The following is a 20,829-nucleotide window of genomic DNA, read 5'->3' on the forward strand; positions in this document are numbered from 1 at the left end:
TTTTAGATTTAGTTTCACCATACACAGTTCAAAAATGTCAAAAAATTAAAAGTCCCATCAATAAGGACCCTTGAAGCAACAAGGATGCTAATAGACTGATAGAAAGTTAAGCATTTGTTATTCTTGGGAGCACACTTCACAACCCTCTGTTGGACCTTTGGTGCACCCCTGAAGGACCCCTGGGAGGCCCTCAGACCCCAGTTTTAGAGCCCTGAGGTGGTGAAACCTAAGGTGCCGTGGTCTGTCAGTGATGCATCTCGCCTCAGCTCGCCTTGCTGTCACAACTACGCTGCTGTCACTGAGCAGCTCGCAGGGCTCAGGATTTATTTTTGGATTATCATGGCGCCTGTTCCTTCCATTTGCAGAAGGGGGGTCAAGTTGGGCTCAACATGAACCTGCCGCTCTGACACTCCGGGCTGGGACAAGCAGGCAGCAGCCGGCCGGCCGCCCCCCAAGCAGCAGTCGCACAGGTAAACACACCATAATTACGCCTTTTGTTCTCCAAATAGAGCGTAGGGACACTGTTCGCAGGGTTAGTGAGGCAGAATCAACCCCCCCCAACTCGGCACCAAGGTGTCTGATGTGATTGGGGAGCTCAGGGTGCTTTTTCTTGTCCTCAGTGCAACATTAAAGCACCAGCAGGGATGAGCTAGGTGCTAATCACGCACTGTTTTGGCTTCAAAAACACACTCTGTCCTCTCGGTTATTTGTCCTCTTCTGCAATGAGGTCAATGAGATTGACTGTACTCTTATCTTCTTTTGTGTAGTTCTTGAGAATAAAGCTGCTCACTGTTTTACAATGAGCTTGAACCTGTGCTCTGTTCTGTTAAGGGGAACCTGCCTGGAGTGCTTTTGAACATCAGCAACAAGTTTTTACCTGGTAAGCTCTCCCATTTTTCATCAAAAACCACTGTTTGCTGTGATTGATCGTCATAACTTCAGGTTAATGACTTTTTGGGGTGGATTCATTTGCTTAAGCAGGGCATTGTGGAGCAGCTTGGCCTTTATTACACAGCTATTATTACTCTTTCCTCTTTTGAACTAGCATCCTGAAGGCACTCCAAATACCAAAACTACCAAAGCCTTAAAAGGAGCAGTGAGCATCTCATGTGTCAGGCAGGCAGCAGGTTCAGACAGGGAGATGTGTGCATGCAAGGGTGGGTGGGAGGTCTAAAACACAACCAGCACTGGCCTACATTTCACTGAGGTGACACACATAGTAAACTGAGGGTATCAAACACTCGTTTTTGCAGACTTCATGATGTCAGCGTTGCTTTATTTGTAACACGAACCTTCTTATTACTTCTTATCAAAAACATTTCTGCATCTTATTTTAAGCTGACCTCGACTCTGCTGTCTCATTTTCCATTAATTAAAAAAGAACTACAGAACAGTCCATTAGAAAATATATCTCCTAGTCTGAGGTTCATGATCCATTTCTGTTAAGTGGTGCTGTCATGTGATTGGACATTCTCAGTGACAACATATTTCCCAGGCCCTATCAGGCGTCTGGGAGCTGTGATGTCATAAGGTCAGATGCTTTGCATTCACTTTCACCCTTCAGCAGAACTGCACATACACGTCTATATGTGTGCTTTTATTTATGTGGGGTGAGACATGAGAAGATATGTGATGGAGCTGCCCTCCATTTCTGTCTGGTATTAAATATCAAACTATGATTTATGGCCTGACTGGGAAAGCAAATATAACCTTTTTTTTTTTCAAAATAATAACACCAACACAAGGTAAATATGTTGAATTCTTAAATTTAAAGAAAGAAAGAAAAGTCTACGTGCAAAGTAAATCATCTCACTAAATAATAGGGAGATACCCAAAAATCAGCCATTTATTGATTCTACTGGTTTTGACATTGGAGAATGTACAGGATTATTGTGACTCCATGACATGTTCTCTAGCATCACTATTACCAAGAAATATCTATGCGTGAAGCTATATGACACAAGTCAATTAGTTAGACTACAATAAAATAAAGGCCTGGATGTAATAACTTTTTCTATATTCAGACAAAATTGTTCTTAAAAATCTAAAAAAAAAATCACAGAAACATGTTGTCTAAATACACTGGACGGTATTACCTTAGTCGCCGGCAACACTATGGAACCTGGGAGCAATTTTTGATCAGGATATCTCCTTGAGTGCACATATTCAGCTAATATGTAGATCTGCTTTCTTTCTTTCTTTAGAGTATCTATAAAATTAGAAACATCTTGTCTGAGTATTGCTGAAAAACAGGGGCTAAAAATAGGGATCACATTTCTCCCACATTGGCTTCTCTTTGGTGGCTGAACAATTGGATTTAAAATTCTTTTAAAATTCTTTTTCTCAAATACAAAATTCTCAATAATCAGTCCCACCTGATCTTAAAGACCTTCTAGTACCATAGTATCCTAACAGAGCTCTTTGAGGTTTCTTGAGTTTCTGAGAGTAGAATGGGAGGAAAAGCCTTCAGCCATCGGGTCCCTTTCCTCTCCTGTGGAACCAGCTCCCAGTTTACCTTTCAGCTTTTGTTCAGACCGCTGCGATACGTCATGTGAATCACTGTAAGCTTTTCTTTTGCACTCACCTCTTTTCAGTCCCCATGTTTATATCTCACTTAAGCATGTCAATCGTCTTCATCTCCCTTGGTCTGTGTTTTGTCCTTGTCACCTCATTATTTTGTTCATCCGCTTTCACTTCCACCCCCCAACTGGTCGTGGCAGATGGTTGCCCATCCCTGAGACTGGTTCTGCTGGAGTTTTTTTCCTATTAAAAGGGAGTTTTTCCTTCTCACTACGTGTTTGCTCATAGGGGGTTATTTGATTGTTGGGGTTTTCTCTGTAGCGTCTTAATACTGTAGCGTCTTTACCTTACAGTATTAAGCCCATTTATGTGGCTGTTGTTGTAATTTGGCACTACATAACTGAACGTGAGGTGAATTAAAACTAATACACATTATCCTCCATCTATGAAAATTATCATATTGCAACTCCCCACATTTTATAACCTTAAATCTTGAACATGTAGAATGAAAGCCATAATAAACTTGACATTATTAGCTCTGATATTGATGTATAGCAAACTGTAAATAATGTATTGTCTATTGGGAATCTACAGATTCAGTTATAAGATTTTAAGGTCACAAATTGACAGTTTCTTCCCGTTTCTTTGACTTTCTGTTGAACTCTGAAAATACTTATACTAAAGATACTAAATACTAAAAAATACTAAAGTGACAATTCTTTAAGACAAAGATATAATTTTGTGAAAAGATTTCTGTGTAAGTCAGTAAGTTTACTGAGAATAGACTACGCGGCTGCAGTCAATGGAGAAATATAGCTTGCATTTATATACATTCATCTTACTCACTTCTCCTGTTACACCAAGTTTGTATCTGATGGCTTTAAGGCAGCTGGTCCTGCAGAGACTCCATCTGAGAATCCGCATCACAGCTCTCTGATTTATTGTATTTAGGAAAGTGATGCGGCCTGTAAAAAACCAGGAGTCTTAAAAAAAGAAAGCAGGTGATTGGCCAGCGTCCGCTTTGCCTTCAAACTAAAATTAGGCTGTGAAACAGGCTTCCAGCATCAGCTGTGAAGGGGTATCATAGAGCAGGAGGAGTTCAGCTTGATTCTTTGGGTGGGTGTTTCAGCCTGAATTGCCAATATCCGTCTTCCATCAGGACATCAGTGTTTGAGGCACAGGAAAAACTTTTCGAGAGAAGTTGATGTATTTTAACTCTTGCCAGACTAACGCCTTGTTCATATGCTAAGAATGCACATCTTTTCCATCTGTCTCCAATGGAATACCTTTGTATTGCTAAAATTGGGAATAAAATATTTCTGAAACAGACTGAAACCTTAGTAGTCTATAGTAACCCAATATCATTTTACCATACTTTGTACACTATAGGTGCCTGGTTAGTGGATAGTAAAAGCATGCTAGCTCTCTGGTTAAAGGGGTTATTTTTTGCTGTTCATTGCCTTTAATGAAAAATGTAAATAATAATAATGATAATATATTTGTGGTAATAAGTAATGGATCAGTATACTGCTGCCTGTCCAACTGGTTGCTCATCCCATGGATTCCATTTCTACCAAGACTGGAAACAGTCCCTCCCCTGCATTATAGCCGTGTTGAGTTTGGCATAAGTGGGACGTGAACCAATTATATGGTAGTGTTATTACCAATTATAGACTTTACTGAGCAACGTTGGAGAAGCTTCCAAGTCTGAACAATAAAGAACAATTAAAAACTGAATACTACATATTTGTTCAGAAGGCTAACGGAGGGTGACTGCTGTGGTTGCAAAAAGAGTCACATTTGCATTCTTACTAAACACTTTCCAGATGAATTCACGGTCTCAGGTGATAGTTCCAAATTTAACTGCAATAAACAGCAAACTAAGCTAAAGTGAAGACACAACTCAAGTAAAAAAAGAAAGAGATTTTAATTTAATCAAGAAAATGACTTAAAAACACATACAGGTAAACATTGCAGGACATTAAAGGTGAAAAATGTCATTTAGTTTGGATGTTATTAGTCTTCTGAATTGCAGTATCAGTCCCATACACACCAACTTTAACTGCCCCCCTTTATCTTCCTGCAAGCAGAACAAGCTGCTGCATTGTAATCAAAGTTAAACAGTGGAACAGATTATGTAGACATCTAGTGGTTTTGTGAAGAAGTGTATACTGAGGCAGTAAATGTGAAATTAAGATAGCAAATGTCAGCTGTGTTTCAAATCTCTCCCAAGTCCAGCTTCTTTTCAAGATTGTTCTTTAGCAAAGGTTTAAGTTCAGAACATGTAACACGTCAAAGGGTGAACCAACACTTCTATGCAATTTCTAAAATGTAGATGATTTCTATAGGACCCCTCCCCCATACATTTAATATTTCACAAAACATCACCATTCAGTGATCAACTAGACTTGAATTATGATTTACCAAAAACTGCAGAGGAGAAGAAAAACAAATAGCAAAGTTTACAGTCAGATATATACACAATACTAGAAATGCAATGCAAGAAAACATGGAAAGAAAGAGAAAATCGGTTAAATATAAACATTAAATGATCAAATGGTTTTGGGCTTGAGCTGATGCTTTCTTGTATAATTGTACAACCTCCACAATCTTGAGAAACCGCTATTTAACAGTTTCCCTGTAGGTATTAACAAAGTTTTTCTGGTTCTGGTTACTTGTGTTAGATGTCTGTATCACCAGCACATTGTTGTGAGATCAAGATGGAAACCACTTGAAGAGCAGCGCCATTTCAGTAATCACTGTGACATAAATCTGCAAAAAACAACAAGAAAATTGTTGCAAAACAGTCAAACTCCCATTTGCGCAATTTTCAGAAACATTTTCAGGACCAACTTACTAAATCCTTCATTAATTTAAGTTAAGTTAAGATAAAATGCTGTGAGTCTGGTTACATTTCTGAAAGAAAAAGCTCAATGACCAATGTTAAAGACAGAATTTAAATCAATGATTGACTTACAGTCAGAACTAAAGACGAGGAACCAACCATTATTATAATCTTATTTATTTATTGGCATCTGGACCAGTTTGGTATTGTACAGGTCCAGAGCTGTAATCTTTGTTAGTTTTTGACAGCTTGTGACTTTTTTCTCCTTAGGGTGCTGAAGCACTCATGGCTGTCGCTTATGGTAGTGTCACCCAGCCAGGCCTGCTTTCCCAGCAGTACCCCCCACCCCTGCTTCCCAAGCCTGGAAAGGACAACGTTCGGCTTCAGAAACTCCTCAAAAGGACTGCCAAGAAAAAAGCTTCTGCTCAAGCATCACAGTCTACCGCACTTTTCCGCTCCAGCCTCTCCCCTGTAAATGAAGCAAGCCCTGACCTCGAGCACAGTGACCACTCCACCCCACCTCGCACTCCAGACACACCACAGAGCATCTACAGCAACCAACAGCCACCAAGGTTCATCATCAGGCTTCCGTATCAGCATGTGGCATCGCCATACCCACAGCGTGCAGCTTATGGCAGAGGAGCTAGGATGTCACCTCCAACAGTGGCAATGCCTTCATACTCTTACTCTCAACATGTCACCACAGTTTCTTACCCAGTTTACCCTGAAGGAGTCTCAGCAGCCCTGGGACAAGTCACTCAGCCAGGGCCACCCAAAGTGCTGCTGTTGGCTTCTGAGGTGACAGTATCTGCTGCTGAATTGGACACAGCTGTAGCAACCGCACCTTCAAAACCTCGAAGTCCAGGTCCAACTCCATTTACAATAGCTGGGGGTCAGCCAGTGATTAGACCTCTCACTGTGTTGACCCAACTGGTCAAACCCAGAAGTCCACGTCCAACATTTAAAGCAACCGAACCCTCAAAATCACCCAAACCCATGTTTGATGTCCCTCAAATTAGGATGTACACTGCAAGCACATCCTTTTACGAGAATTCCAGGATGCCACCAGTGTATGACACAGCTGGATTAACTGCTATTGGTAGTACATTACCTCAAAGTAAGACACCAGTTGAGACAAAACAAGCTACTCAGAGAACAACACCAACTTCAGATATTAAGAGAGGCATTACACCAACAGCAGAGATTAATGCCACCATTGTTCCTGCTTTGGAGATCAACACAGCCACATCAATATCTGAAATCAAAAGAGTCACGCCAACTGCCGAAATCAAAAGAGTCACGCCAACTGCCGAAATCAAAAGAGTCACGCCAACTGCCGAAATCAAAAGAGTCACCCCATCTGCTGAAATCAAAAGAGCCCCACCAACAACAACTGAAATCAAGAAAGTCACCCCAACAGCTGAAATCAGAGTTAAAACACCAACTTATGAGTTCCAAACATCAAGAACTGCAGCAGGAAGGCCTAAAACACCAGCGCACCATGTAAACCGCGCTGCAACACCAGTATTTGAGATCTCAAGACCCAATCCTCTCTTATTTGCAGTGTCACCAGTCACAGTAGAGTCAGAGTGGTCGAGGGCACCTCAAACAGTGGTAAGCAGTTCATCTGCTTCCCAAAGTGTGAAGACTACAGTGCCTCTTGAACAAACATTAAATAGGGACATCCACTCAGACATGATGCCTTCAGCAAAACCAATACAACCAAGTATTAGAAAGTCAAAGTCGGAACCCATGCTGTCAAGCAGAAAGAGTTCAACTGGGTCTGAAGAGCCCAAAACTTCAATAACACCAGCAGTGACTGGGTATCAGAGGGCTAAGACTCCAACATATGAGGCATCCCGACTTATTACCACATCACCTGGCTATAAAAGACCAAAGACACCCACCTATGGGACATCACCTTTAAGTGGGTCACCTATAGGCTTTCAGAGACCTAAAACACCAACTCAAGTGTCTCAAAAGTCAAAGTCTGGTTATCGTGGACTCACACCGGCTGAATACGCTGCTTATGGAGGAATCAGAACTTACTCTCCAGCATTTGATATTTCAGTTTCAACTACGCTGACTAAAGAGGATGATAAAGCTAAAAGAGAGATCTCTGAAGAATCAAAAGCCCCCAGCCAAGAACCCTCTGAGCCATCTACAGTCAAAGAAACACCAAAAAATGTTGCTCACTACCACCAGAGAGATGAGAAGGTTGCTGCCACACCTCCAGTCCCTTTTATTGTTGTTACACAAGCATCTGACTCACCTGGAGCGATGTTAACACAAGAGAAGAGCACTGTATCTGGTCTGGTTGCAGCAAAAGGAGATACAACAATCATTCAAGAAATGCCAAAAACTATACTTTCAACAGCAGAGAATGAGAAAGTGGAAACACTTATTCAAGAAACTAAACCAAAGACTCCTGAAACCAAACATCCTTTGCCTAAAGGTGGAGACCAAGATCCCCTGAAGGCAGTAAAGAAGCTTCTAGGTAAAGAAAAAGTCCCGACTGCTGAGCAGAAATCTATACCTGAGAAAAATGCTGATGTCGCAGAAATAAAGGAACAAGGAAAACCGGTAAATGTCACTAATATCACACCTAAAGGCTCAAAGCCAAGTACTGCAGCATTTCCTCTGCTTAAGGTTTCTGCTGCTGTAGCAGACAAAGAACAGGACAGGAAAACAGAATCACCTTCAGGAGATCAATTGGCACCTGAGAAAAAGGACAGTGATGAGAGCCTACCAGCAGGCGAGTCTCTTCTTAAAGCCATATTAAAGCCGAAGGGATTGAAATCTAAAGCGAGCGGTTGGTCAAGGCTCAAGACACACATGGTGGTGGAGCAGGCGGAGCCCAAATTCCCAGATACAGGCTCTGAGAAGGTGGTCACGGGGCAGGACCAGAAGGAGACAAAAACAGTGGAGAAGGCTGGAGACGAGCCCAGCACCCAAAATGAAAACCAAACCAAAGACTCTCCCAAGGCGACACAAATGTGGGACGCTGTCCTCTTCCAAATGTTTTCTTCCAAGGAGAACATCATGCACCAGATTGAGTTAAATAAAAGTGAGGAGGAGAAGAAAGAAGAGGGAAAAGATGAGCTGAAAGAAATACCGTCATTCGCGTACAGGTTGCCTGTGCTGCTTTTCAGTCCAAAATTTGATGCTAAAAAGCTCAAAGAGGCAGCATCGAGGCCGGTCACAAAAATTTCCACTGTATTTGAAATGGGCCTGATTGGGCGAAAAGGTAAAGATGAGGAACCAAAAGACTTTAATAGAACAGCAAGGGGGTTCACCACTTCTTAAGCTACACCCAAGATGAAGTGCCAAGACAAAAGTGTAAAAAACAAAACAAAAAAACAAAAAACCAAAACAGGATTCTATGTTTAATGTACAGATGCAGAAAATCTTAGCCACAGAAACAATGTAAAAGTCTGGAGTCTTAGTCCCTTGTTGCTGCAGTGCTGAAGAAAACTTCGGTCAGAACTTTATACTTGACAAATGCTTTGTGTGACTGGCTGTCAGGGTGTTAGCATACATGTCTGTATTTGTGGATTAGCTTGAAAGAGAGCTCTCTTTGTCTTAAAGTCATTGAGACATCACACCAAGTGTTGTAAGAGCTTCTCGTTTGTTCTTTTCTTCAAAGTGTTCACAATAAACAGACACTGTTAGATTATGAATTAGCGAGATTTTAAAAGTGCCCTGTGGAGTTTTCTATTAAGAAACATACATAGGGGAGACCGGGGATAGTTGTAACATTTTTGACATTTCTGTCTGTAAATTGGAGCTCTTTTAAGGTAGTGGATTCAAAATGTAATGCAAAGTATTTACATGTCTCTGCTATTAAATAGTGCAACTATTTTCTCTGCAGCACAATTACCCATTGCATGGTATGGTCTCAAACACAAAGAGTGAAATGTTACAATTAACCCCATAGTCTGGGTTAGTTGTAACATATACTGGGGTAAAATGTAACACAATGAAATAAGGGTACTAACAAAACATTAACGTGTAATCTTTGTTTATTCAACACATGAATGCACTTAGAGCCATTTATGTAGTTATGTGTGTGTGTGACAGAATGCAGAAATCTAGCTTTTGAACATATTCCAACCCCCCAAAAAAGACAAATTATGGAATTTTCTGCAACTGAATATTTCATTAATTTTGGTTGGTCTTCCTTGAATTTGGCCTCATTGGCTCAGTGGGCATTATAACCTACAACTCTTGCACCAATTTTGAACATAACAATGAAGCTGAAAAAATGTAGTTGTTCACCAGCATCGCAATTCCATTACTTTTTATCATGGCTTACCTTGGTGTGGTTTGCAAAGTGCTTCAGAAAGATGAGGAAATCTGTTTCGTGCACCCATCCTGATTTATTTCCACTACCAATACTTCCTACTGGTCCATCTCTGACACAGTGTGGGAATGTGTATGTGTGGGAACACAAACAGTGGAGGAATTGTGTTGCCAATGGCATTAACCGCATATACAAATGCGACCAGTGAACCTCTCTCTGCTGATGTCGTTGCCCCAACTTGTTTAATATAAGTTAAAGTAATAGTGTGGTAAGTTGTAACATCTGCATTATTGTTACAACTAACCCAGACTGTTGCTGTTACAACTGACCCAGACTCCTATAGCCATGAACTAGCCAACATTACAGCCAACGGCTAAAACACTAGCACTAAAGACCTACACAGAATATATCCCCATAGACATACAAATAACATAATTTAAGTTTGATGAGTTTAACTGCAAAGCAGATAATGCTACTAGAAATTGAAATAAAGTAGAAAAACTTACTTTTTGGCATACAAATTACTTTTTTTCGTGTTAAATTGTTTGTGTTTGACAAAATGTGCTGATTTTTCACATGTGATAGCACAACTGAGTTGGGCATGCACAGGATGAGTCACATCATTTGAAACTTAGCCCTGATTGGAGAAATTGGAAGTGTTACAACTGACCCACGTTACAACTATCCCCGGTCTCCCCTACTGTTAGGTGTTTAAAAGGTCAGGGTGTTGAGTGTAATTTTCATTTGCAAAGCATTTTGAAAATATGGTTCTTATATTTCTGGTTCTTAGCTTTCATCTTTTCTGCTTTGTTGGTGCATTGCTACAAATTTAGGCTTTGGCTTCACTCTACCAACTGTATTGAAAAGGACAAAACCTAAGAGAGATTAAAATTGAGATATTCTAACTGCATGAAACAGGTCTTATAGTGTATGTAAAAACCACAACATACTGCTAATAGTGATCAGAAAACTCCATAGGGTACTTTTATTACAGAAATGTGGATGCTTAGAAAAATAAATTAACTTTTAGTGAATAAAAATATGTTTTCATGGCTAATAAATAAAATGTAAGTGATTTTATGATACATAATTTGTTCAATTATTATTCAAATATGCAGTTTTATTCAAACTGGTGCTACTTACCTTAGGGTAAGACTTCTCGTTATGATTTTGTTTTTCAGGCTGTAGATGGTTGTGTTTTGCGAATAAACCCTCTTAAAATCACACTGCATGAACATTTTTGAGATAATTTAAAATCACTATGATCTAACAAAAAAAAAGGGCAAATTGGAGGGAGTTTATTTAAATCTGACTAATATTATAATTTTCATGTTTACAGGTTACATATTGAGCCGCAGTACATTTTTACACATGCTTACTGGTAGCTGTATACGGTGGTAAATGCTGCATAAATAAAGCACTGGGCTTTGCTATGAAAAATATAATTCCCATATAAAGTTCAAATTACTATAAAATAATTTTAGTGATTTTCAGCTCAACATGTTAAATTTTACTGTGACTTAAAGACGGTTGATGAGCTAAAAGCGTGTGAAAGTTGTTTGAAGAATGATGAAGAGCAGCCTCCACTGTGATGGAGGTCAGTGGGATAGTGATCTGTGAGGTCAAAGGTAAAGATGCACAGAAGGGATTTGACTGTAATGCATGGTAGGCACTCCAAACTTTATTTTAAAAGCTTTGTTTGTTTTTTGTCCAGCCCGAGTCAGGAGAAGTCTTTCACTAGTGATCTTTTTAACGTGTGTGTTGGAGCTACTGATTATTCTAGGTACAGCTTATAAAAGTCATCTTTAGTTGCTGACACTGTCAAAATAAATCTTAAGCAGAGTTACCCTCATGTTCAGTTTATTTACAGTAACACAGGAAATAAAAACTGCTCTGATTTTTTACTTTCCTACAGTTGGAAAATGTAAAAGAAATCTTTCTCTACCAAATTCAGTTCTTTTCATTTTCATATCTCTATCTAGGTTACTCTGTTTGAACATAGCTTAGCATTTCATAATAAAACCAAATTGTGACTTCTGTCTCTGTTGCTGTATTTTCGTTATCACTGCTGTTTTATTTAAAGTGAAGCACTTTGAACTGTTTTCTTTTTCTTACGTGAAGCTTGCTGTACTGCTGCCCTGCACAAAAGGTAATGAAAAATAAACAGTCTGACTTAAATGTTTCTCAACATGTACATTTTTCTTGCCCATAGGTTCAATTCAGCGTGGAACATCAGGGGCAGAGATAGCTCAGTAGGTAGAGTGGTGGCCCCATGAAGGTTGGGGGTTCGATTCCCCTGAGGTACCCCTGAGCAAGGTACCGTCCCTACACACTGCTCCCCGGGCACCCAGTGGCTGCCCACTGCTTCACTGAGTGAATGGGTTAAATGCAGAGAGGAATTTCCCCACGGGGATCAATAAAGTATACATTATTATTACATCAGTATATTTTTAAGTCATGCAATGAATTGAATGAAGAAAAGAGACAAGCTGAAACAGCTTCCTGCTGATCACAAGCTGAAAGACACTTCTGAACATCACAACAGATCAGCAGTTTACCCTTTACCCTGATTCACACGCTTACATGCATCAGCCAGCTCGCCAGATGGTTCAGGCATCATAGTGGAATCAATGCTTAGAGTTTAATGATGCTTTGATGTAGAATAAACTTTAAACTGCCAGGGCTGCACACTGCACATATATTAAATACAAAAATGCTACTAATTTTGTTCTGCCAGCAAATTCTCTAATGAAAGTCACTGAACCAAGCAATCCAATCTGAAAACAGGCTCCCTTTGTGCTCTGTAGTCAAGATGGTGACCACTGAGAGTAAGAACAGAGTGCTTACCATCTTGCTACTCAGAGGACTTTGTGTCATCATATCTGTAGGAACGGTGGTACACAGTTTAAGAGACAGCTAGCTCTTAGTCTTTTACTTCCTTGTCTGTGATCTTACCCGACTTTCCATTGGTGAACGTCCCTTCGTTCTCGTCGTCCACAGGAATCTTCTCATATTTGCCGTGTCCAGTGACGACAAATTTGTACTTTTTATTAGCCGCTGAGCTCTGAGGAGATAAGCAAGAGCTCATTTTGAATATTTTTTACAGATTAGAAATCTGAAGATGAAAATCCAGGTCAAGATTTTCATATCACCATCACTGATGACATTTTTAAAAAATGATTCCTCCACCAGGTGAGAGTGGTGGAGGCCTCTGAAGTGTTCTTCCCTTATAAAAAGCACACTAGATGAGGAATGATGTGCCAGTTTCTCTAAAATGAGAAAACTGACTAACTCAGGCATCAGATAACTGTACCGTGAAGTTGTGAAAGGGACTTTTTTAAATTAAATATCCTTTTCCAGTGTTATATAGACCAAACAATGAACACTTCTGATGTACACAATAACAAAAGAAGCGAGGTAAATGCAAAGAAATTATTCTTAATTGAGCTTTACTTTACATTTAAGACTCTTCTGTGCTTGTATTCTATGTTTATACCTTCATGTTTTGTCCGGGCCTCCCCGACAAGTCTCCGATGACCTCCCACATGTTCTTCTTCTGCATCACATCTCCGGGTCTCAGATCCTGTTTTGTTTTTTAAAAAACATGGCTCAGGAGTCTTCCATGAAATCTGGTGCATAGACTGAATAAATCTAGCTGTTCTTGATTTGCATTCCACTTACATAAAAAAGGAAAAGACATACTTTTATTGCTTTTTTTCTTAGTCGTTTCTAAATATTGAATTGTTTATGTAATTTCCTGATTTATTTTACATTTTTAGGATAAAGGAAATGGAGAAATCCTGTTATATAGAGTTATCTCTGACGTTGCCACTAGAGGGAAACCTCACATCGCAAACTGCACCTGAACGCATCACTGTGAGCTCAGCTATTACACAGGAGAGGCGAGTTTAGTGCAGCTGCTCTTTTCCTTAAAACCGCACACACACACAGATTTCCTTTGAATACATAAAAAACAGCTTAAAGGACAATCACGCAGCCTGTGAATGCCAAACAAAACTGCAGAAGCATCATTAACATCTGAAACCACTCTTGTTAGAGTGAATGTGACTTACAGCGGGTCTGCTGCTCAGCTGTCTGCTGCCGTCTGAGGGGCCTTTCACCCACTGATTGATCAGATTGGCCACGCCCACCTTCAGACCCTCAGTGTCCTGATTGATGAAGCACAAACAGGATGAAACGTTTCACTTTCATCTTCAGCTAAACTCAGATGTTTAGTTGAGTATTTAACTTTGTTTATTCAGTTGTTCCCCACTTTCATTAAAGCAAACTAGGTTCATTTAGCTGGATAACAGCGTCCTGCTCTGTGGAGGCAAAACATGCCTCAAAGGGAGAGGCATAATAAACCTTCAATACAGCAATATATTTAAATAATAATGATGATGATAAGAAAATATGAAGAAAAGATAGATGAAAAATTAAGTAAAATACAAAAGTTTTAAATTATGGCCTGTTTACATTTTTTAAAGTATTATTTTTAATAGATTACATTTTTTATGTAATGTATCTTTAAAAATACATTAATTTTCTTTCATTTATGAAATTGTTAATGTATTAGACTTTTTAAATATAAAATTAAAGTAAAAAATATATTTTTTTAATTTCCTTGGGTGGATAAAATTAAATGTGATTATTATACATATTAAAAATATAGTATAAAAAATTAAAAATGACAATTCAATTCACTTTAGCAGTAATTTTGCTTCTTTTTAAGATATAAAATGTTTAATTGGTGTAATTAAATTGCAGTCAGTGCTGGACCTGCAGAATAAATTCGATGAAAACTCCTTTGTAATATCCATAATATGTGTTTGATAAATAAATATATCTCCCTTAATTTGGTTCTTCGCTTTTCTCTTCATGACCTGCTGAGAAAAATCAAAGCTTGGACAAATTATTTTTAGCCCATAATAACCGCTCTCTGTTTCACTAACAAGCGCCTGTTTGACCGTTCACATCAAAGAATTCCCGTAAAACAGAACATATGAAACAGGTGAGGATGGATCTGTTTGCCAGACTTTAAATAAACACGTGAGGTTTTAGCCGTTAGGTCAGACAAACATGACGATCAAAGAGGCTTTAAATGGGTAAAAATTTCAATAATCCTCCACAAGCACATGCAGAAAAACAGCATGATCGGGTGAAGCAAAAGGGATTTGGTTCTAAAGTGCAGTGTTTTAATGTGATGCTAGCAACTTTATGGTCATCCTTAAACCCCCTAAAAAGCTTGTGATTACCTATTAAAATGACCAAGAGAAGTTCCTTTTAGGTCAAACTGGCTCTGCTTTAACTACATACCACAGATCATAGCTTTACATGCATTTACATGAATGTAAAACAAAGCAGAAATCTAAAGGTACCCCGTTAGATTGTTTCCTCTCACCTTGCAGGTGGCTCCCTTGCTGGGACTCTGGCTCCAGGCCTCTCCAGCCTCAAACAGGTTCTTCTTGGAAGCGACAACCTCAGGTGATTGGGGCAGGTCATTCAGTGATGCCTTCACTGCCCGAGCCTCCTGAGAGTTCTGCACAAAGACAAACCTCACAGTTAGCAACAAGTGGCAGCATCCAAGGCTGAAAGATGAACATCATCTTATTGACATCTTATCTTATTATCATGTCCTGATATTTAAAACCTTAGAATTTATTTCAGAGAGGGTGTATTTGTTAAAAACGTTTGCTAGAATAAGCTGGAATGCTATGTTTCTTTGCAATATACATCTAACCGCATTCAAATTGTGGTTTATATAAATGACATAGTTTAGGCAGATTTATGTGAATCACAGGTGTAATCTCAATCTAAAAGATTTATGGTGAGAATATTCTCTCTCCTGCAAACCTTTAATTTATGTTCTTTTGTTAAACCTGTTCTTGTGCTGCAGTCTATAAATCAGCATGGGAACCACCTGAGGTGAAAAGGAAAACGAGGAATGGAAAGATAAAAATAAAAAGCTGGGATCACCACGTTTTCCTGTCATGCATCCGTTTTACACGCACAATTGAAAATATGTGCGGGTGATGTAATCGCCCAGGTGCTGCCGAGGTTTGTGGCCGCTGCACAAAAAGGGTCAGAGCAGCTGCTGCTGCCCCCAGCTGAGTCCAAACAATGTGAGTGCAAAGTTTCAAACCTGCAGCAGAGCAACCATCATGCGCTTCTCGCTGCGGAAAACACCCGAGGGTTTGCAGAAAATTCAAATCAGAGGAAGGAAGCAACTAGTGCACAAACATTATCCTGACGAGTCAATGCTTTCCGCATATTGTACCGAAATTATCTCAATGACTTTTTATTTTTGTGCCATCCTCACGCTTAACCAACAGAAAGGATAATTGTCAGTCTGTTGTGAGGCCGTGCCTGTAATGAACACTGCAGCGAGGCAGATATGAATGAGACCAACAGGCTGTGATAGATATCTGTGGGCAGGAGGGGGGGTTGTGGTTCGGGGGCTGATGAAAACATTCATTAGCTTCATCAATGCTCCCTCTGTCTGCATGCGTCTTTGTACAAGTCATGACTGAATATGGTTACGTCATGTCTCCCAGAAACATGAGTGGAGGTTTCATGTGAACACGAGGAGAGTCTGTGGGGTCTTAACAAGCAAGTGAAAAAAGACGGTAAACCTTGAAAATCAATAAAATATTAATGCTAAGCGACCTGCCAGTGAATACTGGTATCATTAAGCTGTTTGAGGAGCGGCTGGTGACAGTGAGGGATGGACCTGGAGAGCTGAGAAATTATTTGAGGTTACAAGTAGAGTCACGGACGTGTGTGTGTGTGTGTGTGTGTGTGTGTGTGTGTGTGTGTGTGTGTGTGTGTGTGTGTGTGTGTGTGTGTGTGTGTGTGTGTGTGTGTTGACCTCCACAGCGTGGGCGTACTGCTCCAGCTTGTCGTCGATCTTGGATGTCAGGAGGAGAGGCTGCGTCTTCTTGAAGCTGTTACTGAGTCACACAAAGCAGCAGGAAATTAAAACCAGAGACACGGAGTCTGCGTCACATTAATTTTAATAGATTGCTCCCTTAAATTTAAAATAAACATTTTCTATGTTAGAGAGCATTACTACCTTAAACTAATTAAAATGTTTCAACTCTAAACTTTATTTTTATGATCCTGTCATTCATGTATCGTCTGCTGCTGATTATCCGGGTCACAGGGGGGCACAGTCTCCATGGCCAACTCTTCCAGCTCGTCTGGGCCACACCAAGATTTTCCCAAGCAATAGGAGAGATATAATCTGCGGGTTTAACTGGAGGTCTCCAGATCTCTCATTTGAACAGATCTTACCTAGGAGGAGTTTCCTCAATTGTGAACAAGTCCCTGAAAAACTTGAACTCTTTTATTTGATTAGGAAGGGCAGAAACTCCTTCCCATTCCGGAGTCGCCATGCCATTGTTTCCGGACTCGGACCACGTCCTAACACTTGGTGGTGCTAATTTTTTATGTATGTTTAGATCAAAGCGCTCCCGGGCATCAATATAATCAATATATTGAAAAATGGGATATTGGGGGTGTCAATAATGCAGTTAATATGATTTTTTTTTTTAAATAAATAAATAAATAAATAAAATAAAAAAAACGTGACAACTCTTCCTGTAGGCTACTCTCTCAGCGCACACACTTGTACGTTGATTTGAATAAATTGGCCAAAAAAGACAACGCACACTTAAACCAAAGTTATGGTCTGTGAAAATCTATTATTGTGACAGCTCTAGTCCAGTCTGAGAATGTATGGCAGCAGGATTTCATTAAGCTGAAATATGACCTTTATATTTAAACCTTAAAATTTGATTGCTTTATATTGTCAGTTCAAAACGTGTGGCTCTCAGGTTTGGCCTCATGGTTCACCTGATGATTTTAGAACCTCCGAGGCATTTGCAAAATAAAGTTTGTGTCTGTCTGTGTCTACATTTTTACAACTTCCCAGTTTTCCATGTTCACACTATAATCAAGATCAAAAACGTTGGGTCAGACCAACTCACGTTGGCTCCAGAAACGGAGTCAAAGCTGGATTTGCGGTTGAATAAATTAAAGTCTGTCTGAAATGTTTTTGTCTTGTGGTCTTTGCAGATCCAGCAGATCCTCCTCCCTATTTTTTGGCTTTCCCCGGCTTCAGATAAGAGCTCTGACATTATTCTTTCATGGCAGGAGGGAAAAACTCATTTATCATCTGAATCTTTGACTTTGACATGTCTGAGGCGCCATCATGGGGCAACACCCGCTTTTAAAAGGAGGTTTGACCTGATGATGTCATGCAGCTGAGCAAACATCAGAGGCTGCTGCTGAGGTTGTCATAGCTGGAAGCCGTCACTTAGTTTTAACTTCTGCAATAAATTTTAAGGAGGGAAAGTTTCTACCTGTCAATAAGTCTAGATGTTAAATTCAAACTTTCAGCTATGTAGTAAACCACATGTCCGTAGCACTAAAACCACTACACAAACGTAGTAATAAATAAGTACAAATCCTTTACAGAGGTTTTTATGAACTTATACACCTCTGGCCATGACACAAGATGTACCAGACTTAATTTATGAGGATGATCAAAAAAATGTATGGCTACCTCCAGGAATCCTCCCTCCTGACAATACTGCAGTCATCACACATGAGCAAAGCTCCTGCTTAGAAAAAGCCCCTCTGGCATTCATCCATCCAGACCAGACATGTTTCATTAAAGGCAGACACTTATCAGCACGGTTGGATATGAGCAGGGCTGCACATAAGTGGTCCGCATATGCGCATTCGCTGTCAAAATAAAAGACGCGCACCAGATAAGAAGTTGCAATGCGCGTTTGTGTCCATAAGATTTTCTGGAGGAGGACAGACATTTGTTTAGAACTCTTAAAGATGTTGAAGAAGCAAGCTCCTTTAAGCAATTACTTTGGTGTTCCTCCACCTCCAAAGAAATGTCAGAAGGAGTCCGAACCACAAAAGAAGCGCGTATTCTCACGTAAAATGGGTTAAATTCACAAAACTTCACTCTTCATAATTGGTGCCAGGCAAGGATGTCCTCTCTCTCCATTTCTCTATGCACTATTCATAAAACTGCTATGTGCAATCATAAAGATAGTAAACTTCTAATACCAAACATAATATTCTCCTTTATGCAGATGATGTGCTCTTATTTCATCGGGACTCCCATTCTTTGCTGCCACAACCGTTTAAGTCCAGCTGCTCTGTAAACTGGTCAAAATCCATCATTTTACTTCTTTGTATGAATGAGAGGGTGTGGAAGACCTTTCAACTCCTCCAATTGCTTTAATCGCAGACTAAATTCAAATGAGCACCCACACACTCACAGTTACACCTCTCATTTTCTGTACCACCTCTGCCCAGCCTATAAGTTTCTTGCTTCATGTAATTAACTATGTATTTTAACTTCAGCAATTTACAGTTCACGAGTACTCTGCAGGCATTAACACTGTGGGAGTCAAAGGTTGAGCTGCCTGATGCCATCACACCTCTTCTGAACACACAGTTGTCTGTAAATTAAAGCATCCTCATAGAAACGTTCCTCCTGCTCAGAGCTGATAATATCCTGCTGCAGACTGCCTGGAGCCACCATACCTCACTAACCACGAGAGAAAACACAGCCGCCTGCATCTGGACAGAGTTAAGAGGAGCCATAAATCACAGCTTAGGAAAGGCGATGCACTGAGAGAGGTGGAGAGGTCACCTCCAACCCTTTTCATCAGGGTTTACGTTCAGACGGTGGAGAGTTAACCAGCAGCCAGAAAACTGAAAAAAGAAGCGGGTCACTTACGTCAAAAGGATTAGCTACTTCTTCAAGTTTATCAGTGGAAATACTTGCTTAGCTTTAGCATAGCTAGTCAGAAAAAATAACTCCGTTAAAATATGTAGACACGTATTTTATCTGATAACATCTGAATTTGACTCTCTGTGGATAAAGTTGAATATCACATGCTCCTCCACTATTCAGATGCTTGGATAAAAAATTCTGCATTTTTCTTTGATCTGGAAGATTCTGAACAACATTCAAACTGAAGCTACACTCAAGATTAGCTCATTTGTACATAAAGGCCACAGTTCTTTGACTTGTATCCTTCCATTAAGGTAGCATTCAGATAACACTCAGTTGACCTGATTGACTCAGTAGAAACTTTGAAATCAAGCTGCGCTCTTTGTCTACCTGTCAGACTGTGTCTCAGGCTTCTAGCAGGACATTGCTGACTATGCAGCACTGTGATAGCATGAAAATCAGAGTGTGTTGGGAATGCCAAAAACAACTAAGGTACAAAGGATTATATAAAGATGCAACCATTGCAGATGTAAACTTCCCTAAAGTGCAATCCCTTGGGTGAACAGGCTAAAATGTGTAGATTGGTGTAACTGTGGCATTTTTTGTTTCTACCCACAAAAAACAAACAAAAAGGAGCCAAAGAACTGACATTGCAGAGTCCAGAGTGTTATATCACACTCACTACTTCCATCCTTTATATACAGTTTTATAGGAGGCGGAAAAAAATAAATTAATAAAAAATAAATAAATAAATTAAAAAAAAGGCTGCCTGCATGCTGTCAGGATAATGAGCCCAAACACCATTTATTAGGTTGAATTATTTAAGAGATTTTAATAGTTTTAATATTTCTATTTGGTGAAATAATGCATATGTAAATCTGATCAGGATACTGATAAAGATCCTCACCTTTTCTTCAGTGAGCGGTTCAGGGACTCTGTTCTCTCTGTGATCTGAAACAGAAGAAGAAGTATGACGCCTTTTGTTTTTCCTTTCGGATGAACACGTTTCTCTCTGTGTCACTGCTGCAGTTCACGAATGTGTTAATTAAAGCTCAGCTCTGGGTTTGGCCTTGGACCTCCCAGTCCCAGACAAACAGCGCTGAGGTGGCTGGCCTTCATCAAACCGCACGAGTCGTCAGAGAGTCAGAGGATGATGGAAAAATGTGGCTTTTTAGAACATAAATTTATAGAGTGTTACATTACCTTAAGGACATACACCTACAATAAAATTGACAGAGTCACTGGGTTAAAGATGAAGAGCAACAACTGAGAAAATGTATTATACTCTGAAGAAAACTTGAATTCAAGGGCAAAATCATCTCTCTGCATTACTCTGTATTGATTTTCAGTCCATGTTCTTTTTATTTATCCCCAAACTTTTCCATCAAAATGCCCACA

General features: G+C 39.8%; 2 protein-coding genes across 2 annotated transcripts in view; one reads left to right on the top strand and one right to left on the bottom strand.

Annotated features, from left to right (window-relative positions):
- Positions 1-301: 301 nt before the first annotated feature.
- On the top strand, positions 302-12,273 carry prr33 (proline rich 33). Its single transcript, XM_085414922.1, has 3 exons — positions 302-470; positions 832-880; positions 5,636-12,273. The coding sequence occupies exon 3, from the start codon at positions 5,651-5,653 to the stop codon at positions 8,669-8,671; it is 3,021 nt and encodes a 1,006-aa protein (XP_085271048.1). The 5' UTR covers positions 302-470; positions 832-880; positions 5,636-5,650; the 3' UTR covers positions 8,672-12,273.
- lsp1a (lymphocyte specific protein 1 a) overlaps positions 4,429-20,829 on the bottom strand; it is a 39,227-nt gene continuing 22,826 nt past the window's right edge. The window contains exons 8-14 of the mRNA XM_085414923.1: positions 20,339-20,382; positions 16,537-16,618; positions 15,070-15,207; positions 13,742-13,837; positions 13,165-13,251; positions 12,624-12,732; positions 4,429-5,292 (exon numbers count right to left, since the gene is read on the bottom strand). Coding sequence (XP_085271049.1) covers positions 5,270-5,292; positions 12,624-12,732; positions 13,165-13,251; positions 13,742-13,837; positions 15,070-15,207; positions 16,537-16,618; positions 20,339-20,382 — 579 coding nt within the window. The 3' untranslated portion in view covers positions 4,429-5,269. The remainder of the gene's footprint in view (positions 5,293-12,623; positions 12,733-13,164; positions 13,252-13,741; positions 13,838-15,069; positions 15,208-16,536; positions 16,619-20,338; positions 20,383-20,829) is intronic.

Source organism: Rhamphochromis longiceps, linkage group LG7 (assembly GCF_057381845.1).
Source record: "Rhamphochromis longiceps isolate RC_006_pf linkage group LG7, R_longiceps_female_GT1.1, whole genome shotgun sequence".
Lineage (NCBI taxonomy): Eukaryota > Metazoa > Chordata > Actinopteri > Cichliformes > Cichlidae > Rhamphochromis > Rhamphochromis longiceps.